The following is a 27,517-nucleotide window of genomic DNA, read 5'->3' as shown; positions in this document are numbered from 1 at the left end:
AGCAATTCTTGGAACCAATCTTAAATCTACTGTCAATGATGATGGCAGTGATGTGGAGGGGCCGAGGCAGGGGGCCGTCTCACCGTGTGTGTTACCTGGAGCGCGAAGAGTCCGATGGTAACCACGCCCAGCCAGGAGTGCAGAGAATACAAATTTGGGATAGGAGGGGTCCGTAAGTTGTGAGAGTCAAATACTGTAATGGTGCCCACAACAATGCATGGAACTGCCATCAAATGGAGGAAGGTATGTAGAACCTTGGCTGTTAATTTGTTGCAGCATCGAAATAAACGGTAGACCAGCATTGCTGTAAAAAAACAACAAGAAATAAAGATTTTTAATTTATTAAAATTACAACATTATACAATTACAGTATTACACTTGTAATTAAACACAATCACGAAAGGAACATACATGCACAATGTTTGAATTCAAGTACAGTAATAGTTCATATCAAATGGCAAGAGAGATTGTATTATATTGCAACGTCACCTTTAAGCATATATTTCCCAGGATCATAACCGAAATTAAGCTAGCTTTCCAAGTACAGTATATACTGTCCAACCAATTGGACTGGATGGTAGAGCTGCAGTAGAGCTTCTTGCAGGTCAGTGTTCAATCCCCGACCATCCAAGTAGTTGGTCCTTGTCTCTATCCTATCCAAAATCCTTATCCCCTTATTCCTTCCATGTATTATACAGTACTATACGCTGTATAGTCGAAATGGCTTAGTGCTTTCTCCTGATAATTACCTTAACCTCACCTTCCAAGCATAAACAAGGAAACTAGAGAAAAGAAAAGTTATAATCTAGGGCGCTAGCTTGGGAGAAGCACGTGAGTGGGTTCGAATCCTCCTCATGGCTCCTATTTGGCTCCTCATGGCTCCTATTTGGCTCCTCATGGCTCCTATATGGCTCCTATTTGGCTCCTCATGGCTCCTATATGGCTCCTATTTGGCTCCTCATGGCTCCTATATGGCTCCTATTTGGCTCCTATTTGGTTCTTCATAGCTCTTATTTCAACTGTTTAGACAACAGCTTTTTTCCATATAAATTATAATGCATATTTACGTTGTGCATGTGATACATTGGCACTCTTTGCCTCTGCATGGAAGTGCAGTCCCTTTTGTTATGATGCCTTGGCAGAGGGTTTGTGGCTCTATTGGGTTTTGCTATTTTTGTTCCATCCATCACCTATCTTCTTATTGTTTTTACATGGTTAAGGTTAATGTCGAGTTTCTTCCTCTGCCTTTTCTTGTAGACACTGCTGCCAGTATTGGTCCTAGTGACCTAGCATTGGCCTTTCCTTGTCATCCCTAATTTGCTCCCCCAATGGAGTAGTACTTTAGGAACAATATCAGTCTCAAAACTTGAACAGACCTGTTAACCAAAGATATCTTCTGTCTGGTCGAGCTGCCTAATGGCAGGAGGAACTGTAATGACTTTGTGGGCCATTCAGTATATAATAAGCTAGGATGCTACTTGGCAGCCCCCTGATGCAAAGTTGCACCTGGAAAGGCATCAAGTGCTTGTAAATACTTTTGTCTACATTCAGGACTGCACTGAATGATCTCCAGTGTGCCCCAAGCACAAGTACTGTATGACCTGCGGGAGACAGTCTGGATAGTTGCCCGCTGCTCCGGTATACAATGTCGACCTGCCCTGACTGTACCCACAGCCTAACCTAGGGACAACAGGATCTTGCCTTAGTGAGCAACCAAGTCCTGTATATTGCTTGGAATATTTATTTCCACATACTTTCAGTGCCTAGTCATTACCAATTCCTTAGCCATTAGCTTTAGTTAAACTGCATCTGCTTTAAAATACATACAGTACATTACTCACCATGACCCATAAAGAATATAAAGCCACAAATCATTAGGACAGGATGGTAGTTGAACTCTTTGGGGACATCATCTCGCCAGGCGAAGCCACCGCGGTAATATACGACCCAGAAGAGTACCAGACTCAGCAAGCCAAACATGAGGATCTCGGCTAGGAACACCAGGCAGTAGAATATCAAGGACGATGAGGTACTCATCTCGCCACCATAGCTGTCACGGTGTGCCCGTCTGTAACGTAAGAAAATATGCATCACATACAATATAATAATATAATGCTATAAAAATGTTATATAAATACCTTTCATAAAGAGACTCGTCACAGAGGCAAATGTTGTACAGTACTGTATTTGGAGCTTTCACAGACCCCCACATAGGGTAATCAATGGCCAGCAAGATCTAGATATCAGGATGCAATTTATATAGTGTGATTGGGTAAATAGATCATATGGAGGAGTAGATTTCTATATTAGAGAGGACCTTGTATGCTTAGAGCTCCTAAACTCTACAAATGAAGTGGTAAAGATACTTGGAGTGAAAATTATTAAAAGAAACCTAGTTATTATTCTCACATACAAATCACCAAGTGCAACAGTTGAAGAATTCACAGACCAAAATTCAAAAGAGAGAATAGCCTATATAATCTGTCAAACCCCATACCAGATATTACCTTCCTTGGAGACTTCAATCTGCCCAGTCTAAGATAGCAAATAACATACAATAAAGTTATACCAGGAAATAAGCAGCCGCAGGCCAGACCTACTGTTCTCTGACCTGCTCTGCGACAAATTTTGCTCAACCAACAGATAACAGAGTCAACAGGGAACAAAAATATTCTAAATATGATCGTCGCAATGTGCCCCCCAAAAATTATCAAACAAGAGGGTTTGTTAAATAAACTCAATTTTAATAATATGAAGATTGACTGGGAAAAAATAAACATACAACATGCAAACATTCAATGGAAAACCATGTTAAGTAGTAAAACTCCCACACAAGGAATACAACAGTTTACGGCTGAAGCATACAGTCTGCCTGAAATACAGTAAAAGAGAACAAATCCACAAGGGCCGTGACGAGGATTCGACCCTCCGTCCGAAAGCATCCCAGACGCTGCCTTAATCGACTGAGCTACAACATGGTATAAGAATTGCAACTAGAAATTCTACTGAATTTACTTGGATCCTGCAGCCTCTCCGAGAGACAAACCAGGATTTTACACAATTCCCCCCATGCACTCCAGCTATGTCAATAGGCCGTTCTACCTCTTCACCCTTACTTCATTACACACAGAAATCACAATAGCGTGATGCAACAAATGAACAAATCCACAAGGGACGTGACGAGGATTTGAACCTGCGTCCGAGAGCATCCCAAACGCTGCCTTAATCGACTGAGCTACGACATGGGGGGAATTGTGTAAAATCCTGGTTTGTGTCTCAGAGAGGCTGCAGGATCCAAGTAAATTCAGTAGAATTTCTATTTGCAATTCTTATACCATGTCGTAGCTCAGTCGATTAAGGCAGCATCTGGGATGCTCTCGGACGCACGTTCGAATCCTCGTCACAGCCCTTGTGGATTTGTTCATTTGATGCATCATGCTATTGTGATTTGTGTGTGTAATACAGTAAAAAAGGGCCAGGTTGGAATGAGAACACAGGCAACACTACACAAGGAGGAATAAAATAATGGAAATGCTCAAATACGACTATTAAACAAAGCAAAAAATGTTGAACACAAAAATCACTGAAATTGCAGAAGGCCTATTGGTACATATGTGGCAGCTCCTATTCACATCCACCCAAACTCATTCATATATATGTCTAACCTACACTCGAAACAATCAAGAAATCCTACATCTTATGCTATCCGGTAATTGGTTCCACCAATTGACAACCCTGTCATCGAACCAGTATTTACCCAGGTCTTTCCTAAATCTAAACTTAGCCAACTTGTATCCATTGCAGACAATGAGTCACAAATAACGTGGGGTCACATGCCAGTGACCCCTGGCATATGTCACCTACACCCCCAGTGACCTCTAGCATATGTCACCTACACCGACAGTGACCCCTGGCATATGTCACCTACACCCCCAGTGACCCCTGGCATATGTCACCTACACCGACAGTGACCTCTGGCATATGTCACCTACACCGACAGTGACCCCTGGCATATGTCACCTACACCCCCAGTGACCCCTGGCATATGTCACCTACACCACCAGTGACCTCTGGCATATGTCACCTACACCGACAGTGACCCCTGGCATATGTCACCTACAACCCCAGTGACCCCAGGCATATGTCACCTACACCCCCTGGCATATGTCACCTACACCGACAGTGACCCCTGGCATATGTCACCTACACCACCAGTGACCCCTGGCATATGTCACCTACACCGACAGTGACCCCTGGCATATGTCACCTACACCGACAGTGACCCCTGGCATATGTCACCTACACCCCCAGTGACCCCTGGCATATGTCACCTACACCCCCAGTGACCCCTGGCATATGTCACCTACACCGACAGTGACCCCTGGCATATGTCACCTACACCACCAGTGACCCCTGGCATATGTCACCTACACCACCAGTGACCCCTGGCATATGTCACCTACACCACCAGTGACCCCAGGCATATGTCACCTACACCGACAGTGACCCCTGGCATATGTCACCTACACCACCAGTGACCTGGTTGATGGGGTTCTGGGAGTTCTTCTACTCCCCAAGCCCGGCCCGAGGCCAGGCTTGACGTGTGAGAGTTTGGTCCACCAGGCTGTTGCTTGGAGCGGCCCGCAGGCCCACATACTCATCACAGCCCGGTTGGTCCGGCACTCCTTGAAGAAAACAATCTAGTTTCACCATCCTATCATTTTTTCTGGCTGACACAATACTTGCTTGGTTATGCTCCCTAAACGTTAGTTCGTCAGACATCATTATTCCCAAATCCTTAACATGCTGTTTTCCTACTATGGGAAAATTCGATTGTGTTTTGTACCCTGTATTATGTTTAAGATCCTCATTTTTTGCCGTATCTGAGTACCTGGAATTTATCACCGTTAAACATCATGTTATTTTCTGCTAGCCACTCGAAAACTTTGTTAAATTAATATCTGTTTGTAGTTTATCAATGTCTTCAGCAGAGGTAATTTTCATGCTGATTTTTGTATCATCTGCAAAGGATGACACGAAGCTGTGACTTGTGTTTTGTATATATCTGATATGAGAATAAGGAACAGCAGTGGTGCAAGGTCTGTACCTTGATGTACAGAGCTTTTAACTGCGCTCGGACTCGATTTTACTTCATTGACTGGCATTGACCCCTGGCATATGTCACCTACACCCTCAGTGACCCCTGGCATATGTCACCTACACCCTCAGTGACCCCTGGCATATGTCACCTACACCCTCAGTGACCCCTGGCATATGTCACCTACACCTCCAGTGACCCCTGACATGTCACCTACACCCCCAGTGACCCCTGACATATGTCACCTACACCACCAGTGACCCCTGACATATGTCACCTACACCCCCAGTGACCCCTGACATATGTCACCTACACCCCCAGTGACCCCTGACATATGTCACCTACACCCCCAGTGACCCCTGGCATGTCACCTACACCTCCAGTGACCCCTGGCATATGTCACCTACACCGACAGTGACCCCTGACATGCCACCTACACCCCCAGTGACCCCTGACATATGTCACCTACACCCCCAGTGACCCCTGGCATATGTCACCTACACCTCCAGTGACCCCTGACATATGTCACCTACACCCCCAGTGACCCCTGGCATATGTCACCTACACCCCCAGTGACCCCTGGCATATGTCACCTACACCACCAGTGACCCCTGGCATGTATGTCACCTACACCACCAGTGACCCCTGGCATATGTCACCTACACCCCCAGTGACCCCTGACATGCCACCTACACCCCCAGTGACCCCTGACATATGTCACCTACACCCCCAGTGACCCCTGACATATGTCACCTACACCGACAGTCTGGTGAAATTCACTCAATAAAATAACACGAAATTAATTTCAATAATTAAACAATCTCTCAAATTCCTATTGAATATATTCCTCTGGAAATTAGGATTATGTCTCAATAACAAACAACTAATGTTTATTAAGGCAATAGTCGAAGGCAATTTGAAACATTTGAATTTGAATTGGCAGAAAGGAACGTTGGGAGCGGCCGTGTGCACGCACCACCGCTCTCTAAATGCAACTGACCAATCACGCTGAAGGTCGTCCACTCGTTAGTGTGGGGGAGCTTCCGTACCTAGTGCCCTTGATGCCATGTTTTGTTTACTTAAACAAGCAAGTGCCACCTGCTTGATACCTGCTCCCAGAACTCCCAGAACTTCTGCTCATACAGAACTCCCAGAACCCCAAGACATGATTGGGGTTCTGGGAGTTCTTATACTCGCTGGGAGAATGTTGAACCACAATGAGATGTTACAGCTTCGCCAAGGTGCCAGAGGTTACAGGAACAACAGCTTCACCAAGGTGCCAGGGGTACAGGAACTACAGCTTCACCAAGGTGCCAGGGGTACAGGAACTACAGCTTCACCAAGGTGCCAGGGGTACAGGAACTACAGCTTCACCAAGGTGCCAGGGGTACAGAAACTACAGCTTCACCAAGGTGCCAGGGGTACAGGAACTACAGCTTCACCAAGGTGCCAGGGGTACAGGAACTACAGCTTCACCAAGGTGCCAGAGGTACAGGAACTACAGCTTCACCAAGGTGCCAGGGGTAACTACAGCTTCACCAAGGTGCCAGGGGTAACTACAGCTTCACCAAGGTGCCAGGGGTAACTACAGCTTCACCAAGGTGTCAGGGGTACAGAAACTACAGCTTCACCTAGGTGTCAGGGGTAACAGGAACTACAACTTCACCTAGGTGCCAGGGGAAAGAAACTACAGCTTCACCAAGGAATGGAATAAAATAGGAAAAATACAAGAATGTATAAAACAAAAGGTTAAAAACAAAAGAAAACAAAGGTCCATCCTGAACGGAAATGAATCTGTCTGGAAATATGTGAAGACTGAAATGTCGCAAGATTGCGTCTTGAGGCCAGCCCTTTTTCTTGTGCATGAGAACATCACAAACATCATCATCATTAAATTTGAAGATGACACAATATTCAGTTTAGAGCAAGAAGCAAAAATAAACTATATTGTGGGATGGCAGGAAAAAAAATGCTTTGCAATATTGCAAAAATGCAATACCCAACGACCATATATCAACAACGCGGCCATGAAACATATTAATAGATAAAAGAACTTAAGAGTTGGTGATCCAAGCGGAGAAGCGTGCTTGCTGTGTTAAAAAAAAAGATTGAAAGATGAGACTGAGGAATCATGTTGCAGCCAGTGACAATAATTCTCTTTAGTTGCCATTCCTAACCACCCAGACAACACTAATTTGATTTATTTTGATATATATTACAGACGAAGCCCATAATAACGCACGTAAATATATTATATTGTATCTATACGATACTATTTTTAATATATATCAAATGGGATACACACACACACACTTGCCGAAACAGCTTTAAGACGAGGAGCTGCGGGTGGCAACATTGGCAGGTGGCGGTAACCACTATTACAAAAAAAAATTTATGCTTAAAATTTGAATATTACTTCATTATCTATTTATTTGATTTAAAATTATTCTCCGTTTTCGTAGTTGACACAAAGTTGTGTGACACTAGCTTCATAAAGACATTATTTGTAGGTCTAGATCATAGCAATTTAATTTTTTTTTTATTAGCAATTTAAATTTTGGCGGGAATGAGAGCTTGGGCGGTGTCACTCATCCTTTGAGTGAACACACCGCCATAGTGACAGTATTGGACAGCGTCACTCATCCTAAGAGTGTTTGGGTGGGTGGTGGTGGTGTGGGGCTCCTATCACCACCCCCGACAAGTCATGAGATGCCTCGCCAACAGATCCCAAGTAATGATGTGTCCCCAAACTATGACATGCCCTTTTCCCCAAAGTCACGAGGTGCCCCCCCCCCCCCCGGCGGCAAATACAACGAGACAAAAAATACAAACATTTTGTGGCTATTGCCCAGTGGTAAATATCTTGTTATTGATCCTAACACTGCAAGGTTTGTGCTCTCTCAACAAGCACCATCAAAATGTCCCCACAAGCACCATCAAAATGTCCCCACAGGCACGATCAAAATGGCCCTACAGGCACCATCAAAATGCCCCCGCAAGCACCATCAACATAACCCACAGGCACCATCATGACCCACAAACACTATCACCGCGTACACACAAAGCTCCCTTCCCTCCAAGTATAAACAAACATGTTAAACAAACACACAAGTTTATTGATATCTTGCGTATCAAGTTCCCCAGATCTGAGCTTGGTAAACATTTGTACTAGATCTTACTGTGAACTGTAAGACCAGGGGCTGGGGCATGTGGGTGACCAGGGCTGGGTGGGGGGCGCATGTGGGTAACCCCCCCCCCCCTACATTCTGGTGTAAGTGTTTTAACTTTAGGCTATCTCCTTGGTTTCACCGTGATGGGGGACACTCGTGGCTGCTTGAGTAGTTCTGTAATCATCTTAATTCTATTTAGTCTTCTGCTCTCCCCTTTCAAGTTAGGCCCTTTTCTTTACCTTTCTCTAAAGCAGATATTTCATGTATATTTTGTTTGCTTCTGTGTTTAGTGTGTATGGCTTGAGTAGGGTGTTTGAGGGGCCAGTGGCGTTTCCCAGGACTTGCTGGATAATTCATTTTATGTCATAATACTGAAGGTTTTATTCGTTAACTGACCCTCGAAGCCCACCATAATGTGTGAGGTTAGTACGTCCAGTCTGTACTTTGTTGCCAATCATGTGCTGCCTCACTATGTATTAGTAGATACATACATAACACTATTATGTATCAGCTCTTCTAAGCCTGGCTAATATTATCTCTAAGAGAGCGTATTACTGGTAACTTGCACGTAGTCAATTTATTGTTCAAAGTCTGCTGTTCTAAGTGCTGTGCTGACGTTCAATGTCTAAGCAGCGAGACAGCAAGACCAAGAAATTCACGCTGGTGCTTAGAAAGTGTGAGAGGGTTAAGGAAGGTGAATGAACAAGAGAGAATAGGGCTCAAGGACTGTTGGAATTCAGACGTAAAAGTGTGTTGTGCAGCGAGGAAAAATGGCGGGGAGGAGGCGAGTCGAGCAGTGTGGAATGCGATGGATTATGTGTGATACACAGATCACTGGGACGAGAAGGCAGAAGACGTTGATGCTGACGTTAGAGGTAAGTAATTATCCAAAGGTCTGCTTCCAAGCCGGGTTGGACGTTAGAAAAGCCTCGTCACCTGAACAATTTCGAAGTTTTGCCCAAGTTATCCTTTTTTTTTTTTGAGTGTTTTCCATGTGGCCGTAACTCTGTGTTGTCGGTTTGTGCTGCTTTATCCGATATGTCGTTTACGGACAGATTTCCTGCTGCCCTTCATCCGGAGTCATCCCTGCCCTCTGGCCCCTCCCTCTGGGTTCTCTGCGGTTGCCTTACCACACAAGGTAGGTAGGTAGCTCTTGGGTCGCAGCCTGTGGTGCTCGTCCTTTGGGACAGAAATATATCGACTGCTTCCCTGCGTTTATGGAGGAATCTTTCTTCTCCGTTCCATTTCCTTGTATCTACCCGTTACTGTAGACCCCCCAGTGTAAGTTCTGGGTGAGCGAGAGCTCCGCCCTCTGTGTCATAGTAGTCAAGAGCGGGGCGGGGGCGGTCAAGAGCTAGACAGGTGGGTGACGCGCGACCACAGTTACATTGTGAGTATTGTTCCTTCCAACGGAAACGTGTCCCGCCCTTACCCCTCCCCCCTCCCCCGGTACAAACAGCAAGTACCGTGTACCGTATTAGTCACACGATACGCCCACTGAGCCCTCCCTCCCTACTGTGTTCCGCCGCCTCCACTGTCTCGCCCGGGTACCTCTCCCTTACACTCTCACTAATGCTTCCCATCTCCATCTCCCCATCTCTCAATCTCTCCATCTCTCCATCTCTCCATCTCTCCATCTCTCCATCTCTCTCTCTCTCTCTCTCTCTCTCTCTCTCTCTCTCTCTCTCTCTCTCTCTCTGTAGACCATGACATCTTCATCGCAAGGTAGGTCATGGTGGCAGCTGGGGGGATGGGAGGAGGAATAATCATTGTGGTAATCATAATTTACAACGCCATAAACGTGCCGGAAACATTAACATGCGAAGAGAAACCATCGCTGACCTGGAGCATACCTGAAGTGGGTTCTGGGAGTTCTTCTACTCCTCGAACCCCGGCCTGAGCTTTCCCACTAATGTTGACTCACCTCTTCACACAAGACAACACCACCTCACAGCAACTCACTCACACACATGTACCTCCATTCAAGTGTCTCTAGTGTTATTTTATACAAAAATTGTCCTCTTTACTGATTCATTACGTTGTCCAGCAAACCTAAAAAGGTCAATAAATTTTGTGTCCGGAGACTGGCGATTTTACCCAAAAAAGGAGCAAAGTATAGATATCACAAGTACTGGTATAGGAAGTCACAGGTACTGGTATAGAATGTCACAAGTACTGGTATAGAATGTCACAAGTACTGGTATAGAATGTCACAAGTACTGGTATAGGATGTCACAAATACTGGTATAAAATAAAGACAGCCCACGTGCCTATCTAAAAACGGGCTTAGCGGCGCCGGTAATAGAATTTCTCTCTTCATTTTCCACTAGGCTAGTCCTGCGGCCGCCCTTACAGGCTGCCTCTACGTCTGTTAGGTCTGGTGAGCGTGTGTGTGTGTGTGTGTACAGGTATTGTTGTGTCTTGACGCTAGAAAGAGAGGAACCTGTAGCCTCTTTACCTGTTGCTTCCGTCTCTCTTTCTGACCTTCGTCTCTCTCTCTCTCTAGCCTCCGTCTCTCTTTCAAGAGTGCTAGAGTCCACTTACATTGGACTTTAAGAGCGTTAAGGTCCGACTTTTAATAACAGAACATCTGTGACTTAAATTGACTGAGAAACTGTATTAATTTAAATTGCCACAAAGACGGGGTTCTTGGACCCAAAGGAGGCATTAAAAGTTTAAGGGCTGGAAATTGTTAAGAGGAAGAAATCCGGCCAGGGCAGAAATTAAAAAATGGAAGGGAAGGAATGATTAATAATTATTAAATACATTTATTTTAATACATTTTTCTTGATATATGGTATGGAGTACGTTGTTTTTAGAAGCCTGAGTGTCCGAAGGGTGGGAAATGAACTACACTAATGTATTTTCTGTAGGCAAAATCTCTATTTAATATACAATGTTGCAGGATGATGGTGGCGAGGATAGTGGTGGTGATGATGGTGGTGGTGGTGGTGGTGATGGTGATAATGGTGGTGGTGGTGATGGTGATAATGGTGGTGGTGGTGATGGTGATAATGGTGGTGGTGGTGGTGGTGTTGGGCAGGAATCGTGCGCGCGAAAGATTGGACGTTCTTGCCACCTGCCGCCCACCTCCAGCTGGGCCGAGTGGTACGCCCTCCCCCACAAGAGGGGGTGGGTACCGGCCCCATAACCAGCTGGGCCAGGTGGCCACCCCTGGTAGAGCCCCAGCCACCACCAGCTGGAGGACGCAGGCATCCCGGGCACTTCCTGCTTGTTTATCATAATCGATTATAATACATCCTGGCATGTCCGATACCCGGCATGGCTCTATGCCCCGGCATCTACAGTGGTGTGGTGTGTACCCGTGTCCACAGTGCAGGGGGACAGTGTATATACAAAAGTTGAAATATTATACTACGTTTAATATTGACGGTTGAGAGGCGGGACCAAAGAGACAAAGCTAAACCTTAAAAGCAAAACTAGGTGAGTACACACACACACACACACACACACACACACACACACACACACACACACACACACACACACACACACACACACACACACACACACACACACACACACACACGCAGAATGACCAAATGACTAGACGACGAAATAATTGCGGAGAACATAGAGGAAATGACAAGGGAAAAATGTGAGGAGCGAAATGGCAGTCTCCACTGAGTGTTGACAACTGAGCCGGAACAGCTCTCAGTGGTAGGAGAGGAGGCAGCCCTAGAGGAGACACACAGCACAGGAAGTAATGAGACAGCAGAGTCACTAATGAGACACCTAGCATCACTAGACAAAGCTACCAGACTAGACAATGTATCGCCATGGATGTTAAAAAGAAGCTGCACAAACCCTCTTCACTCTCTCTCTAGCTTTGATCTTAAATATTAGATACATAGGCAAGCACCAACATGGCTTCAGCGAAGGAAAAATCATGCCTACTGTATCTATTGAAATTTTTAGATAGTCGCAAAACAAGACAGTAGGCTGGATTAGATTGCATAATTCTGGACTGCCAACAAATCCTTTCGATAGAGTTCCACACAACAATGCTATAAATGCTTCACCCACGTACTACAAATACAAATAATCGCCAACAGAACCTAAACACCTAACCTAACCTATCCTATGCCTATATATACACAATATGCTAATATATTATAATATTAATTTATACTTGAGAAAATTCCCGTTTTGAATGAACAGCATGTTAAAATTTATGAATGCGTCTGTGGGGTTGACCGCTGAATGTAATGGACTTGAGTCGAGGACGGGTTGCTGTATGTGTGTGTGTGGGGGGGGGGGGGGCACTAAGCCAGCCATGGGGGTGGGGGAGGGGGTGTGTGGCCCAGAAGGCGTTACCACAGTGTGTTTGGGCCTCAGGCGCCTGGTGCCTGCGGTGTTTTGTCTCCAGTTACTCTGCCACAATTCCGGTGACCTGACCCACTTGTAGCAACCCTACCCTCGGCCAACCTTGCCTCAACACACACACACACACACACACACACACACACACACACACACACACACACACACACACACACACACACACACACACACACACACACACACACACACACAGATACCAGAGAACCAGGAACGAGTATGTTAGTGTGAGAAGAGCAGCTGAGAAAAGGTATGAAAATGATATAGCTAATAAAGCCAAGACCGAACCAAAGCTACTACACAGTCACATCAGGAGGAAGACAACAGTGAAGGAACAGGTGATGAAACTTAGGGTGGGCGAGGACAGGTACACAGAGAATGACAAAGAGGTGTGTGAAGAACTCAACAAAAGGTTCCAGGAGGTCTTTACAATAGAACAGGGAGAAGTCACGGCGCTAGGAGAGGTGGCAGCAAACCAGGTGACCTTGGAAAGGTTCGAAATTACAAGAGATGAGGTCAAGAAGCACCTATTGGAGCTGGATGTGAGAAAAGCTGTTGGGCCGGATGGAATCTCACCATGGGTATTGAAAGAGTGTGCAGGAGCACTTTGCTTGCCACTCTCCATAGTGTATAGTAGGTCACTGGAAACGGGAGACCTACCAGAAGTATGGAAGACTGCTAATGTAGTACCAATATTTAAAAAGGGTGACAGACAAGAGGCACTGAACTACAGGCCAGTGTCCTTAACTTGTATACCATGCAAGGTGATGGAGAAGATTGTGAGAAAAAACCTAGTAACACATCTGGAGAGAAGAGACTTCGTGACAACCCATCAACATGGGTTCAGGGAGGGTAAATCTTGCCTTACAGGCTTGATAGAATTCTACGATCAGGTGACAAAGATTAAGCAAGAAAGAGAAGGATGGGCGGACTGCATTTTTTTGGACTGTCGGAAAGCCTTTGACACAGTACCCCATAAAAGGTTGATGCATAAGCTAGAGAAACAGGCAGGAGTAACTGGTAGGGCGCTCCAGTGGATAAGGGAGTACCTAAGCAATAGGAAGCAGAGAGTTATAGTGAGGGAGGAGACCTCAGAATGGCGTGAAGTCAGCAGTGGAGTCCCACAGGGCTCTGTACTTGGACCTATCCTGTTTCTGATATACGTAAATGATCTCCCAGAGGGTATAGACTCATTCCTCTCAATGTTTGCTGACGACGCCAAAATTATGAGAAGGATTAAGACAGAGGAGGACAGCTTGAGGCTTCAAGAAGACCTGGACAAGCTGCAGGAATGGTCGAACAAATGGCTGTTAGAGTTTAACCCAAGCAAATGTAATGTAATGAAGATAGGGGTAGGAAGCAGGAGACCAGATACAAGGTATCACTTGGGAGATGAAATACTTCAAGAGTCAGAGAGAGAGAAAGACCTGGGGGTTGATATCACGCCAGACCTGTCCCCTGAAGCTCATATCAAGAGGATAACATCAGTAGCATATGCCAGGTTGGCTAACATAAGAACGGCCTTTAGAAACTTGTGTAAGGAATCTTTCAGAACATTATATACCACATATGTCAGACCAATCCTGGAGTATGCGGCTCCAGCATGGAGTCCATATCTAGTCAAGCATAAGACTAAACTGGAAAAGGTTCAAAGGTTTGCCACCAGACTAGTACCCGAGCTGAGAGGTATGAGCTACGAGGAGAGACTACGGGAATTGAACCTCTCTTCGTTGGAAGACAGAATTGTTAGGGGGGACATGATCACCACATTCAAGATTCTCAAGGGGATCGACAGGGTTGATAAAGACAGGCTATTTAACACAAGGGGCACACGCACTACGGGACACAGGTGGAAACCGAGTACCCAAATGAGCCACAGAGATATTAGAAATAACTTTTTTAGTGTCAGAGTGGTTGACAAATGGAATGCATTAGGAAGCAATGTGGTGGAGGCTGACTCCATACACAGTTTCAAGTGTAGATATGATAGAGCCCAGTAGGCTCAGGAACCTGTACACCTGTTGATTGACGGTTGAGAGGCGGGACCAAAGAGCCAGAGCTCAACCCCCGCAAGCACAACTAGGTGAGTACAACTAGGTGAGTACACACACACACACACATAAAACAAGACTAAAACTAGTGCGCTAAAACAGAAGGGGAAAAGAAACAGGGAAAAAGGAGGAAACCCCACCTTCATTTAAAACTTTGACCCTAATATCACAGTAACAAGGTTATCGCGAATAACCCAACTCAATTACGGGCTCACTATAGCCCGTGCTACATGGACATTTCCTTCTGAGTAACTAAATCTAAAACAACATTGTCAGTGTTCACGAGTTACAGCCCCGCTCCTGAGACAGGTAAGTCCACTACGGGCTCACCATAGCCGGTGCTACTTGGAACTTTTTGTTCCCAGTAGCTGAATCTAAAGCAACAACAACATTGTCAGTGTTGCCAGATGCCTAAATGCCATTAATGCCTCGTCTCGGCAAATGTCTACATCTTGATCATGCAACGTTAATTTGGACTTCAATTCCATTTATCTTCCCCTGGAGAAAGTGGACACTTGGGCTACCAGCTTTCTACACACGTCCGCATTAAAACAAAACAATGCTATAACCCAGGAAAACCTTCAGTCTTTATTTATTTATTTATTTATGCATATACAAGAATGTACATAAAGAATGTGAGGATACAAATATGGTAATTACAGTCTTGTAAAGCCACTAGCACGCGCAGCGTTTCGGGCAGGTCCTTAATCTAAGAAAATTTTAAGGAGGTAAATACTTGCAAAATTATAGACAAAAAATTATAACAGATTACATGAAATGAAAAAAAAAGATGAGAGAAAATTGTAGGTACAGTATATTAAAGCACATAGGTAGCTAAGATTGATTGCAATGACAGCTTGAATGGTAGTTGACAAAAAAATTGGTAGGCATAATACAGCAGAAACAATATAAGATTGATTGCAATGACAGCTTGAATGGTAGTTGACAAAAATTGGTAGTCACAATACAGCATATGGCTAGCACATAGAAGAAGACAGCAATGAACACAATGATAAGGTTGTTTGAAATTACATAAAAATTCTTCAACAAAGATGCTATATATTTTTTTTTTGCAGGAGCTTGCAAAGAACGTCTTTATTGCATTCCTAGTAATGCTGAAGCTTTCACACAGGTGAAGAACCAGCCACCTAGCGCGCGCACACACACACGCCTTGGCCACAACGGCCACCATTTTCACAACTTCCAGTAATTCTAGCTCACTATGTGTATGTATCTAGCTTCACTATGCTTAGTGAAATTGAGACCCAATGATGTCTACTGTCAACTACTGACGTCATGCAAAGTTTGATGTCATTATTTGATGTTAGTTTGTGTCCCATCATTCGTAAGGGACAAATTTTAAAACCAGGATCGTCATTTTAGACCAAAACAATTGCTGTTAAGGACTGTTCCTGAACAAATAGCCTGGATGTGTCACAACGGAAAGGTTGATGATATTCTTGAGAGATATAAGAATTTTGCACCAAGATTGTAATATTTTGTTGAATTATCTGCATGTCTCTTGCAAATTGTCTATACAGTATACCTAGGTCATAAAAGTATTTGTGTGTACGTCTGATAACATACTACTTGTGAAGGAGGAAATGTATATGTTTACCTCTCAGAATGTTTGGTAATATGTTTATTTGTGATGTGTGTCTATGTATATATTAACACGTTGTACTGAATGGGGTGAGAATAGCTTGAGCTACCTCATCCCTTTGTGTGTATTTTACCTCAATAAACTTATTTCAATTTCAATTTCAATTTCAATTGCTGTCAAGAACGCTGCTGGAGAGACCAGACTGAGTGACCTCGCTGAGTAGGCATTGACAATATACAGCTTACCAATCAGTCCTGGTTGAAAGGGTATTTTCGAGAGTAACATCTGTGAGAACTAAACTGAGAGATCGAATGGAACTAGAACTGTTGACACCAATTTTGAAACTCAAAACATATATATATATAACAGAATTACGAAACTTGTTGGTCCATCAGTTGAAACAGCCATGATTCTGGCTGCTTCATGATTCAAGATGATTCTTAAATATGATTCTGTAATATACAAGAATGGACTACCAGACCATATGCGCACGTCGCGGCAAAACACTTTCACGTTGATTAGATACACAATACCCTTGACACACAGAACGTCACAATTAGATGACAACAACATATTCTGTGTTTATAAGGGGGAGACGCCAGCCATAACAGGGAAGCAGTGACCCTACCTTTCATCATCTACCTTTCCTCATCATCTTACCTTCTCCCCCGCCCCCTACTACCCTACTCCCCGTGGGGTGGGGCGGCCAGGCGGGAGGCAGAAAGCGAGGGAAAGTGGGATTTGGCCGCCAAGCGAGGCTGGACAGGCTGAACAGGAATGCGGTAGCATTGAAGAAGTCACATAGGGACGGTAAATGGAGGTTTCATTTCGTATTTTTGGCATCGTGGTTCCATGTGATAAAAGTTTTATACCAGGCAAGATATCTTAGTGTAGTATTGTTCGCCTGGTCTGAGGTCACTATACTTGCCCGCAGTGACAACCCCGCATTGGTGGGTCAGGGACCCCTGCCCACCCTTACCACCCCAGCACTGGTGGGTCGGAGTCCCAGCCCACCCAGCACTGGTGGGTCGGAGTCCCAGCCCACCCAGCACTGGTGGGTCGGAGTCCCAGCCCACCCAGCACTGGTGGGTCGGAGTCCCAGCCCACCCAGCACTGGTGGGTCGGAGTCCCAGCCCACCCAGCACTGGTGGGTCGGAGTCCCAGCCCACCCAGCACTGGTGGGTCGGAGTCCCAGCCCACCCAGCACTGGTGGGTCACCGTCCCTAACCCCCCCCCCCACCCACCCTACTTATCACTGGGGGTTAAGGGACACTGACCACTCATTCAGAACAGGTGGGTCAAGGGACCCAGCCCACCACCCACTCCACGACTGGGATTAAATCACTAAATGTGAGCCCTTTTGGAGCCTTCATGGGATGAGAGGCTGGTGTAGAGTAGAGGGTGTAGGAGAGGTGGTGGTGGAGGGAGACCTAGTGTGGCCTCGGGGGACAATTAGCTGTGTGTGGTGGGCCTCCTGCCTGGCCACACTGGCCTCCTAGCCTTCACCACCCGCAGGCTACACCGTCCTCGACACCATCTCTCCCAACACCAACAATATCAGCGTGATGGGCATGTTTACCCAGTAGTGTAGGGGGTCTCGAGCCCATTGTTTATGTGCTGTGAATTCTTTAACTAACTCATCAAGACTGTAACTTGTTTGGCTAAATGAATTGTGGGGTTCAGTCCCTGAGCTCATTATGTGCCTCTGTAACCCTTCCACTGCCGATCACAGGATGGGTATGGGGGGCATAATAAATGACTTAAACAAAAAAATAACCGGGGGTGGTATTCTCCTCTACTTCCACACACACACGCTTGTCCTCACCCCCGCTCTCTACACATCCCCACACGGGTGTGTGTGTATAAACACATCCCTCGTATCCAGGCTCCCCCCCGCCCGGGCACACTTCAAGATGTTCCACCACCAAACATCTACCACTTGCGGGCTATTCATGCCCGTGCCACGTCTTGTGGCTGGCTTAATCTTCATTAATCAATCAATTTAGGTTCTCTATTATTTGTTGTTCCGGACATCAAACCTCGACGTCTCCAGTTGTCACCTGAGAGCTGCCCGTCCTCATCAACAGAAGCGAAATGCTTGTTAACCCACTCACCAGTAGTTTCAAAGCGTTATATGACAAAGAGTGCTGGGAAGACGGGACACCACGAGCGTAGCTCTCATCCTGTAACTACACTTAGGTAATTACCAAACTATGTTCATGAATGAAAAAAACACTTTACACACGACTCAACTCATGACGCTTGAACACTTCTTGAACAGTGCTTCACTGACGACTTCTGCTTGATTGATGAAGCTTAAGCCACCCCAAGAGGTGGCACGGGCATGAATAGCCCGCAAGTTTTTTTTTTTTTTTTTTTTTTATTTTTACATGCAAGCATGCGTATAATGTACAAGAAAAACAAATATAACATAGAACAAAAGTACAAAGCACACATATGTACAAGGACAAAGGAACAAATCAATAGAAGACCAGCCAGAAGGGCTGACCACAAAAAAATGCATATACAAACAATACACAATTAGTAACACAGTGTAATACAAACATAAGGGAAAACCCCAGGACAAAATGCACACAAAGCAAGCCTGCTAACACCTCAAATACATACAGAGAGGCGAGAAACATACAAGAATAAGGACAATAACAATAAAGAAAACAGATCCGCCATAACAAACGGAAGGCAAAACATAACAAAGAGCACACGCCAACAGCCTGAAGGGCACACAATATGACAAACAAGCGCACACGACATCCATAACCGAACACACAAACGCATAGGAACCGCACACCCCCCCACGAGCCATACAAAAAAAAAAACACAAAACAAACCGGAGCACGCAGGAACCGGGAAACAATACCCACCCCACCCACACACATACACACCCCACAACCAGGCAACACAAAATACAGAGAAATCACTTGCGAGGAACATCGGAAGAAACGTACTTCTCCGGGAACAGCTCACAAGGATATTTCGACTTGTAAGCTTCCCAGACGAGATCTTCAAGGTCGGTAGGGTTTTTGATCCCCCGCGCTCGAGCGGGTATCATAAACTCGGGAACAACTATATCTGGCGGCATCGGCCAATGCCTAAGGTCACTGACGCAAGTCGCATAACGAGGCCGGGGAGCGCCAACCACGCCCTGCGAGGAAGCAGATGACACCGGAGAAGCGGACGAGGGACGCCGAGCCTGCCACGCCGTCGCCATCGGAGCAGGTGTCGGACGCTGAGACGATAGCACTTCCACGGATACCGCAGGAGACACGGAAGGGACTGCAGGAAACGGAAGAGGCGGCAAGACCGCTGCCGAGGAAACGGGTAACGAGGAAGGGGCCACAGAACATCCAGAGCGAGCATCCTTTCTCAACATCACCACCAGGCCACCCCGCTCACCACCAACTACAGCAGGGGGAACCACCGCCCACGAAGAACCGGAGCCATCCGACGCAGGCAACGCACCTGAAGCAGGACCCTCGGACACCGGACCAGAAGTGGAGGCCGAAACGCCGGCACCGGCATCCTCAGGCAAGTGTACCTCCGCCACCACCGTAGTGTGCACCACATCCGGAGCCACGCCACCGTCAACGGAAGGACGACACTCGTCGAATTCGCCAACATCAGCCCACACAGAAGAACGCCGGGAACGCTTAGGCTCGGGCCGCACATCATCAGACCCGGAGGCAGACTCAGCGACCCGCGCAGCACCAACCGAGCGAACCGACGCACGCCGCAGCACGGCAGCCTCCTCAACCACACGGGGCACCAGGCCAGGCACAGGAGGGAATTCCGGATCCACCTCATCTCCCAGCGCAGCCGGAACAGACGGCGAGGGTGCAGGGACCGGGACAGACACAGCAGAGGAAGAACTGGAAGACGAGGGGTCTGAGCAAACGGCAGGCGGAAGAGGCGCAGGGACATCAGCCGGAGCACTAGGCGAGGACCCAACCTCTGGAAGAGATACGGCAACAACAGGGGGCGCAACAGGCGGAGCAACAGCTGCTACAGAGGGCACCTCCTCAGCCGAAGAGACGTCCATACCCACCGAATCATCCCCCACAGGAAGGGGCGGAAAATCCTCCTCACTGAAGAGGTTCACTGGTGCAACAGGAGGCGCAGAACAGGCAGCAGCCTGATGGCCCAAAAGACCACAACGATAACACGTCCGCGGCTGACGGGCGTAAAACACCCGAACGTTGTACCCCATAAGGCGCACAGAGGACGGAATATCCGCCCGGAGTCTCATGCCCAGGGTGCGAATGTTAGACCTCACACCCTTAAGAGGACTAGAAGACACCACGTTCACTCTCACACTAACAACTGCGCCAAACCGCCCGAAATACCGCCGTAGCAGAGCCTCTGGAAACTCCAAGGGAGCCCCATGCACACTGATGTAAGTAAGTGCACCACTTCTATCCGAGAGGGTGACAGTGCCCGCACCATCCGGCAGGGGCAGTGTCCGCCCCTCGTATCGCCGGAGAAAATCGCGATACGCCGCCTCCTCGGCAAACTTCACAATGGCCCTACGGGCCGTTACCAACTCGACCCCATAAATCGCAAACACAGGGACAGAGAGCATTTCACAAGCCAGGGCAATCTCCGGGTAACCAGCCCGCACAGAGAACTCTAGTCCCACAGACTGAGCCCGGACGACTGGGGGTAGAGGGACCCCCATCGTTACGCCACGTCAGCACAGGCGAGCAGACACACACCCGCCCCCAACCGGCCGAAACTGGCAAACAACACCAAACTGCTGGAGCGCCGATTCAACACGTCCGCCCCGCACCGAAGCTAGGGCCAGACCAATAGCCCGCAAGTGGTAGATTTTTTTGGAGTGAATGTGATCTTTGATCGTGAAGGGATATAATGCGTGCTGTGCTCGCATTTAAATCGTCAATCCTTTTACTATGTGGCAGTTATTACGGGCAGACTGCACCGCTCCTGTGCCAGGTAAGTCCACTACGGGCTCACCACAGCCCGTGCTACTTAGAACTTGTTTCGAGTAGCTGAATCTTAACCAACAACAACATGCTGGGACCTCTGTTCGAACCACAACGCTGTAAAGGCTTCACCCACGTACTACAAATACAAATAATCGCCAACAGAACCTAAGCACCTAACATAAGGCTTGAAAATGCACAATATGCTAAGGTAGAATATTAATTTATATTTGAGAAAATCCCTAATTTTGAATGTGCAATATGTTAAATATTGGTGAATGCATTTTTTTGGACTAATTGGCGGATCAAAGAGCATTGGCCTGACGACACAAACTACTACTAATATAACCTAAACAACTAATCTGACCTAATTTAGGCATAACTTTAGACAAAATTCTAACAAATTAATATTTGAGAAAATATAGATTTAAAATACAAGGAACGTTAATATTGACGAATGTGTCTTAGGGGTCGTCCGCACGAGCCTGAGGCCAGATTCACGAAGCAGTTACGAAACAGGACTTACGAACCTGTACATCTTTCTCAATCTTTGGCGGTTTTGTTTACAATTATTAAACAGTTAATGAGCTCCGAAACACCAGGAGGCTGTTTATAACAACAGTTGATTGGGACGTTTTCATGCTTGTAAACTGTTTAATAAATGTAAACAAAACCGTCAAAGATTGAGGAAAGATGTACACGTTCGTAAGTACTTGCGTAACTGCTTCGTGAATCTAGCCCCCCCTAGCCGTCAAGACAGGTTTGAGAATAACATTAATATTGAGGGTCGACCACCGTTTGAACAAGCACAACCCGAGGACAGGTTTAAGGGTCATATTATTAATTAATGGAACTTGTTGACTCCTGGGAAGTCGTCCACCTCACGGCCGTCGCTCTTCCAAACACAGCGGCACCAGCACACCTCAGTCACAGCCACGCTCCTGTACCAGGTAAGTCCACTACGGGCTCACCATAGCCCGTGCTACTTGCAACTTTTTGTTCCCAGTTGCTGAATCTATAACAACAACAACACACCTGTTTTGCCTCTCACAGAGACTTGGGCTGATAAAGTGAGCCAATACTCGCAGTGTGGCCGGCGTCGCTATCTTCCTTAATCTTGCTCAAACACCAGCATATACTGACCCGCCTCAATGATTGACTCCAGGGTAGGTAGTGAAACACACACACACACACACACACACACACACACACACACACACACACACACACACACACACAGCTTCGCAGCTGAGTGGACAGAGTTCAGGGGGTCGTAGTCTAGGGTCCAGGGATCGATCCCCGGCGGAGGCGGAAACAAATGGGCAGAGTTTCTTTCACCCTAATGCCCATGTTCAACTAGCAGTAAATAACTACCTGGAAGTTAGACTGCTTCCTGGATGGGTGTGTGTATGTGTGTGTGTGGGTGGAAAAAAATAAGTTGATCGACAGTTAAGAGGCGGGTCCAAAGAGCCAGAGCTCAAACCCCCCCCCCCCCGCAAGCACAACTAGATGAGTGCGTGCCAGCCTCCCACGCACTCACTGTCATGTACTAAATATATATATATTGCCATGTACTAAATATACATGCTGGAGAAAGTTTCGGAAGATGAAAGTCATATTATCGTGGCTAGAAGGAATTAACGCTAAACCCACACATAAAAAAGAGAAAGTTACTTTCTCTTCGGAGTACGGAGTTGGCGTTCAGAGTCCAGCAACCCAGACTGCTGCCTCCACACACAGCGGGCCCTCAGGAGGGGCAAAGGTGACAACACCACAACACAGCGGGCCCTCGGGAGAGGCAAAGGTGACAACACCACAACACAGGATGAGCAGAAGAGGACATGATAATGTACAATATATGGTCTTGAGAAGGGGTGACAAAATGGCACAGGTTAGTGTCGGTCAGATCGGGGGGTGGGGGAGCCAGAAGGACTTCAGTGCATATATTGTAAACATGAGGAAGCGCTGGAGGCCTACACCATCCAGTTTTAAAACTTTCAACTCTATTCCTGCTGATGTTAATAAGAAGGAATCGGCGCTCAGAAACACAGGGAAAGTTTGTCACGAGTCTGGTCGCAGACTACACTATATTGTATGGGGTCAGTTGAGACCCCACACCTAACGATGGGGTTGATAATGGTGAGGGCAGGGCGGTCACCATCTGTGGTGAGGGCAGGGCGGTCACCATCTGTGGCGAGAGCAGGGCTGCCACCATCTGTGGCAAGGGCCACAACCTAACCTCGAGCCGGGAAATTGCCAATAAGAGCAGCAGGGCGTTAATGTTGTAAGAGGAGCAGCAGATGTTCATCCTGGGAACACATACGCCCTGTACCAACCACGGTATCGTCTGCAGATGTCCATCCTGGGAAGACACACACTATGTACGAACTAAGGTATCGTCACACGGGTTCATCACAACAGGACGAGGCTACGGCGGATGTAAACAAGTTGGGTTGTCTCCAAACACAAGGCAGACAATGAAGAGGGCCATTGGTACCTCTTGTGAAAACCTCTCAACACATGCTTTGCCCTGCAGCAGGTCAGCTCCCGCGACAGTGGAGATAAAAGACTTCGAACAAGGATTCGGGCGCTAGGACAACGAAGCAACTCTCAACAGAAAATGTAGGAAAATCTTGGTCGTTGGAAATTCTCAAATATATGTAGAATAGGCTTAAAAAATAGAGAAGGATATCCTAGAACAATTTATCATACTATCAAAAACGTTAAAAAACTATTAAAAATGGAAAACGAAATTATGACTTGCATATATAGCTAAGCAGGCAAAGAACAAACCACAAAGGGTTCTTCCAGATATACTAAAGACGAGGGAGAAGACTTGGCATCCTTTAACTGCTTCAAGCGTTATCTTGAGGTTATCTTGAGATGATTTCGGGGCTTTTTTAGTGTCCCCGCGGCCCGGTCCTCGACCAGGCCTCCACCCCCAGGAAGCAGCCCGTGACAGCTGACTAACACCCAGGTACCTATTTTACTGCTAGGTAACAGGCTAAACATGTACATATATAGACCAGTTTGGGACAATGGGTGTAAACAGAAACTGCCTCCTATGGGATAATAATCCTTCTGCAGTTTCCTTAATTCTTATGTTCTTGTTCTTGGCACACCCCTGGCACACCCCTGGCACACCCCTGGCACAGATGTCCCTGCCCACCTTCCCTCACAAACAAGGCCACTGGTCACAAACACTTCCCCGTCACCGTAAGTACACACAGCCACCTCTCTACCCACACCATCTAAGGTCGCCCGCACCCCGCACCTACACGGGGTGGCCCGCACCCTACACGTTTACGTGGGGTAGGAAGAAAAGCGCTTCACTCTACCCGGACACAAGCGGGGAACGCGTCCCACACCACACGTACGCAAGAAGGCCAGAACCACGCGTGCACAAGGTCAGAAACGCACGCACAAGGGGGGCCAGAAACGCACGCACAAGGAACCAGAAACGCACGCACAAAGGGGCCAGAAACGCACGCACAAGGGGGCCAAAAGGAGCCCTTGAACCCTCCGGCCCTGAACTAAACTTCCTGGAATGCACCATTTAGCCTTCGTCAACTGCCATTGAAAGCATCATTACTTAACATTAAAATTAGTGTCATTATTTTTCATAAAAACTAATTTTCACCTCTTATAACTTCCTTTACCCACCTTGCATAACCTTCACTTACAATGAGGATGTAACATCCCCGAAGGAAGGTAGAAATAACATAAAATAATCTATCCTTTCCGGCTGTATTTTCTTATCTATAAACTTTCCGGAACATTCCCGACGACTTGACGTAAGGTAACATACGCAGATCTTAAGACGCAGCGGTCAGAATATATATTATATATATATATATATATATATATATATATATATATATATATATATATATATATATATATATATATATATATATATATATATATATATATATATATATATACATATATATATATATATATATATGTCGTACCTAGTAGCCAGAACGCACTTCTCAGCCTACTATGCAAGGCCTGATTTGCCTAATAAGCCAAGTTTTCCTGAATTGTTTTTCGGCAACCTAACCTACCTAACCTAACCTAACCTATCTTTTTCCGCTACCTAACCTAACCAAACCTATAAAGATAGGTTAGGTTAGGTTAGGTAGGGTTGGTTAGGTTCGGTCATATATCTACGTTAATTTTAATTCCAATAAAAAAAAATTGACCTCATACATAATGAAATGGGTAGCTTTATCATTTCATAAGAAAAAAATTAGAGAAAATATATTAATTCAGGAAAACTTGGCTTATTAGGCAAATCGTGCCTTGAATAGTAGGCCGAGAAGTGCGTTCTGGCTACTAGGTACGACATATATATATATATATATATATATATATATATATATATATATATATATATATATATATATATATTTTTTCCCCCCGAGTTCTGTGCATGGCCGCGTTGGGACGATTGAGCACAGATTCTTCACTGTTCGCCCCCCGTGTATCCAGCGATACTAATTATAATAAAACTATACGCAGAGCATGATAGTGGTTAATTAGTTACTACAAAAATGCATATTTAATAAAGCCACTAAGGCATGAGTCTAACTGACATAGTTCCCATAGTCTACCTATATCAAAGATAAAAATCACAACGTAGCCTAATTATAAAAAAAAAGTTTCAATGTGGAGGGTTAAGGAAGGATAAGATTAATTTATATACGCCTCATATCACCTGGTCGCCCTAGAATTAAGTAGCTTCCAACCAATGGGTCGAGGGGCCTAAATTGTAACTACTAGTATATCTGAATTATCGAGAATTTCCAAGTAATAAGTATTTTTGATTAAATCACTTTGTTCAATTATGAAAATGTGGCAGCCAGGGGGGTCGCAGGCTTTTTGTGTATTGGAAAATAGGGGCCACGGGTCCAAAAATGGTTGGGAAGCACTGCGGTAGATTGTGTTAAATGTTTATTGTTGTTATAGTGAATCTATCGGGAGTTTGTTGTTGTTATAGTGAATGTTCCAAGTAGCACGGGCTATGGTGAGCCCGTAGTTGTGTTAAACCTGGTGTGGGCGGAAATAGGTCAGAGGTGACTTGAGGAAGGGGGGATGAGTGTGCGTGACTGTTGGAGGCGTGACCGGCCGTGACCGACCGTGGCGCCGCACCAACCGCCGCCATACAACCCGGGGCGCTGACGGTGTCACCGAGTGACGGTGCGTGGCGGAGCATGATCAAGGTTACACCACCATTCACCAGCGTCTGGTCATGCTCCGCCACTGTTGCCAACACCCTCCTCGCCAGCGGCGATGACACCACTTCCATGGCTAGTGCCCACATGACCCTGATATCTACTGGTCAATGAACCTAAGACTGACTCCCACAGGGGGGCCAGATTCACGAAAACACTTACGCAAGCACTTACGAACGTGTACATCTTTCCTCAATCTTTGACGGCTTTGGTTACATTTATTAAACAGTTTACAAGCACGAAAACTTCCTATTCAACTGTTATTATTGTTATAAACAGCCTCCTGGTGCTTCGGAACTCATTAACTGTTTAATAATTGTAAACAAAGCCACCAAAGATTGAAAAAAGATGTATGTTTGTCAAATCTCTCACCCTGTTCATGTAGGACAGAAGAAAATGTATATATGCTGGTTAGCATTGTAAATGTGTCTATGGTAGAAAAAAAATGGATACCCATGCAACCTATCCTCTTACTTAATAAACCCCAATTGCCTCTCTGAACAAATTATTGAAACTATTAATTCTGCTTCATGACAGGCATTAAAACACTGGATTTTTTTTTACCACTGAACAACAGTTATGGCGTTGGAATTCCCGCAAAATATGGCAGCACCAACTTAGATCTGGGGCCAGATTCACGAAAGCACTTACGAACGTGTACATCTTTCCTCAATCTTTGACGGCTTTGGTTACATTTATTAAACAGTTTACAAGCATGAAAACTTCCCATTCATCTGTTGTTATTGTTATAAACAGCCTCCTGGTGTTTCCGAGCTCATTAACTGTTTAATAATATGAAACAAAGCCGCCAAAGATTGAGCAAAGTTGTACTGTTCGTAAGTACTTGCATAAGTGCTTTCGTGAATCTGGCCCCAGATCCTGAAGCTTCGTGTACGAACACCTTCCCCAGCCCTCTACAGTGTACAGGAGGAAGGCGAAACTGACCTCCACCATCCGTGACGCACCACGCCCCACGTCAATTTATGCTTGGGTTGTCCATGTATTATCTTAGAATACCGTAACGTACATACGTAC

At 45.9% G+C, this 27,517-nt stretch overlaps 1 protein-coding gene across 6 annotated transcripts in view; it reads right to left on the bottom strand.

Annotated features, from left to right (window-relative positions):
* The window catches only part of LOC123771917 (lysosomal membrane ascorbate-dependent ferrireductase CYB561A3), a 114,006-nt gene that overhangs the window by 21,721 nt on the left and 64,768 nt on the right, over window positions 1–27,517 (bottom strand). For 5 of the 6 annotated variants that reach the window (XM_069337866.1, XM_069337863.1, XM_069337864.1 and 2 more), the window contains 2 exons: window positions 1,842–2,068; window positions 84–304 (listed from right to left, as the gene is read on the bottom strand). In XM_069337866.1, the coding sequence (XP_069193967.1) occupies window positions 84–304; window positions 1,842–2,068 (448 nt within the window). The remainder of the gene's footprint in view (window positions 1–83; window positions 305–1,841; window positions 2,069–27,517) is intronic. The other variant, XM_069337865.1, reaches the window with a different exon arrangement.

The sequence above is a fragment of the Procambarus clarkii genome, chromosome 38 (assembly GCF_040958095.1).
Source record: "Procambarus clarkii isolate CNS0578487 chromosome 38, FALCON_Pclarkii_2.0, whole genome shotgun sequence".
NCBI lineage: Eukaryota > Metazoa > Arthropoda > Malacostraca > Decapoda > Cambaridae > Procambarus > Procambarus clarkii.
The sequence above is the reverse complement of the archived record's forward strand: the minus strand, read 5'-3'. Positions and strand labels throughout refer to the sequence as shown.